Source organism: Tenrec ecaudatus, chromosome 4 (genome assembly GCF_050624435.1).
Source record: "Tenrec ecaudatus isolate mTenEca1 chromosome 4, mTenEca1.hap1, whole genome shotgun sequence".
Classification (NCBI taxonomy): domain Eukaryota; kingdom Metazoa; phylum Chordata; class Mammalia; order Afrosoricida; family Tenrecidae; genus Tenrec; species Tenrec ecaudatus.
Window position 1 is genome coordinate 134702796 of NC_134533.1, and position 2778 is coordinate 134705573.

General features: G+C 60.1%; 1 protein-coding gene across 1 annotated transcript; it reads left to right on the forward strand.

The window, feature by feature from the left end:
• Nucleotides 1–581: 581 nt before the first annotated feature.
• LOC142447114 (retinoic acid receptor RXR-beta-like) lies at nucleotides 582–2160 on the forward strand. Its single transcript, XM_075548819.1, is given in 3 exon segments — nucleotides 582–822; nucleotides 825–878; nucleotides 911–2160. Coding segments are annotated over 3 exon segments (1545 nt in total).
• The last annotated feature ends 618 nt before the right edge of the window (nucleotides 2161–2778 follow it).

Below are 2778 nucleotides of genomic sequence, written 5' to 3' on the forward strand. Positions count from 1 at the left end.
GATGGGCAAGGGCGCGAGAAATGGAGGCAAGACAGGAATCTGATCAAGCCTCATTTATTGAGCTGAGAGCAGAGGTTTAAATAGCCAGCGAAGGGCTGGCACCATTACGTCTCGTGTAAAATAAGGTACAGCTGAGGTAGCCAATAGTCGTGCATCTCTAAATAAGGAAGAAATGGCGGGCAACTGATCAAACAGGTAAGTATGCTAATGAAGCATTCCTGGAGAGCCTGGGGGGAGATGCCATCAGTCATGTATTGACCAATGAACATAAGGTGAAAGATCACCAATCCTAGCAAGGGTCAAGGCAGTCACCCTCTGGTGGGAATGAAACAAAGGGCAGTAAAACCTCAGGGCAGCCCGCCTCCTCCGTTTCCAGCTAGACGAGGGGGTGGGCGCAGGAGCCAGACTTCCCGTCTGTACCAAGATGGCTGCCACGGTGGCGTTGTCATTTTGGAGCCGAGCTCGGCACAACGCCTGACTCAGCCCGGTTCTGGCCCGGAGTCTTTCCCTCGGGGGCTGCTCGGGGCTTGGAGAGTTCGTGGCACCTCCCCGGCGCCCCACCCCCCACCCAAGCGGGCGTCATGTCTTGGGCCGCCTGCCCACCCTTCCTCCCCCAGCGGCTCGCTGCGGGGCATTGTGGGCCGGTGGGGGTGCAGAGAGAGATGCATTGTGGGGTCCCGTCCTGGTGGCTGCGGCGGCAACGGCCCTGGCTGGATCTCGAGGCAGCGGTGGCAGGAGCCGGAGAACAACAAACCCCAGACGGAATGGGAGACTGCGGGCGGAACTCCAGAAGCCCAGACAGCTTCTCGCCAAATCCCCTTACCCAGGCGTCCCTCCCCCTTCTCCTCCTGGGCCCCCCTGCCCCCTTGAGCAGCCCCATCTCTTGGAAGCACGGGGGCTCTGCTCCCACTCCCACTGTCACCACCTCCACTGGGCTCCCCCTTCCCGGTCATCAGCTCTTCCATGGGGTCCCCAGGCCTGCCCCCTCCAGCTCCCCCAGGATTCTCCGGGCCTGTCAGCAGCCCCCAGATTAACTCAACAGTATTGCTTCATGGGGGTGGGTCTGGCCCCCAAGAAGATGTGAAGCCACCAGTCTTAGGTGTCCGGGGCCTGCACTGTCCATCCCCTCCAGGTGGCCCTGCTGGCAAACGCCTGTGTGCAATCTGCAGGGACAGAAGCTCAGGCAAACACTATGGGGTGTACAGCTGCGAGAGCTGCAAGGGCTTCTTTAAGCGCACCATCCGCAAGGACCTCACCTACTCATGCCGGGACAACAAGGACTGCACGGTGGACAAGCGCCAGCGGAACCGCTGTCAGTACTGCCGCTATCAGAAGTGTCTGGCCACAGGCATGAAGAGGGAAGTGGTACAGGAGGAACGTCAGCAGGAAAAGGACAAAGATGGGGATGGGGAGGGGCCTGGGGGAGCCCCCGAGGAGATGCCTGTGGACAGGATCCTGGAGGCAGAGCTTGCTGTGGAGCAGAAGAGTGACCAGGGCATTGAGGGTCCTGGGGGAACCGGAGGTAGCGGCAGCAGCCCTAACGACCCCGTGACTAACATCTGCCAGGCCTCTGACAAGCAGCTGTTCATGCTTGTCGAGTGGGCAAAGAGGATCCCACACTTCTCCTCATTGCCTTTGGATGACCAGGTCATTTTGCTCCGGGCAGGGTGGAACGAGCTGCTTATCGCCTCCTCGCGTCGCTCCATCGACGTCCAAGACGGCATCCTGCTCCTGCTCACCACGGGGCTCCACGTGCACTGCAACTCTGCCCACTCTGCAGGAGTGGGAGCCATCTTTGATCGGTCCCTCTCCAGGGTGCTGACAGAGCTAGTGTCCAAAATGCGTGACATGAGGATGGACAAGACAGAGCTTGGCTGCCTGAGGGCAATCATTCTCTTCCACCCAGACGCCAAGGGCCTCTCCAACCCCAGTGAGGTGGAGGTCCCCCGGGAGAAAGTGTATGCCTCCCTGGAGACCTACTGCAAACAGAAGTACCCTGAGCAGCAGGGACGGTTTGCCAAGCTGCTGCTGCACCTCCCTGCCCTCCGGTCCATTGGCCTCAAGTGTCTGGAGCACCTGTTTTTCTTCAAGCTCATTGGTGACACTCCCATTGGCACCTTCCTTATGGAGATGCTTGAAGCTCCTCACCAGCTGGCCTGAGCCTAGACCCCGACTGACTGGTGCGCCTCCTCATCCTCGGGGGTGGCCATCCAGCAGAGACTCCCAGCCTGGGGCAGGGAGGGGAGGAGGGAAGGGGCCAAGTTCCCCGGGGCCCTCCGGGGACGAGCAGAGACCTTTTAGGGGCTCCGTTACCTCTAACCCCAAGCGTCTGCTTCAGATTCCAAGTCACTGGGGCCTCCAGAGTGCTGCCAGGGCTGGGGGCTTCCCGAAGTGGCCTCCTATCCTTGGTTCTGTGTGGGCTCCCTTCCCCTGCCTGGACTGGTCTCCCTCCCCAGCGCAAAGCCCTGGTCCTGCTCCCATTCACATCCTGCCTCATGTCTTTCCCCGTCTGAAAAGTGGAACTGGGAGCTCCCCTAGAGATGGATCATGGGGGGCAGGCTCCCCAAGCAGATGGACATGGGAGCAGGGCTCTGACAGGCCTAAGCCCAGCAGCTGGGTCTCTCTGAAAGAGGGGAGGGGGCCTGTCGCCGTCTCCTTTCTAGGGGTCCCTGGTGCATTCACCTCCTGCTTCAGTCAGACTGAGGAGCAAGGTGCTATTTTTAATTGCCTCTGACGACAGAGACTTGCAGTTAGTCTCAGAGAAGTACTGCACTTCCC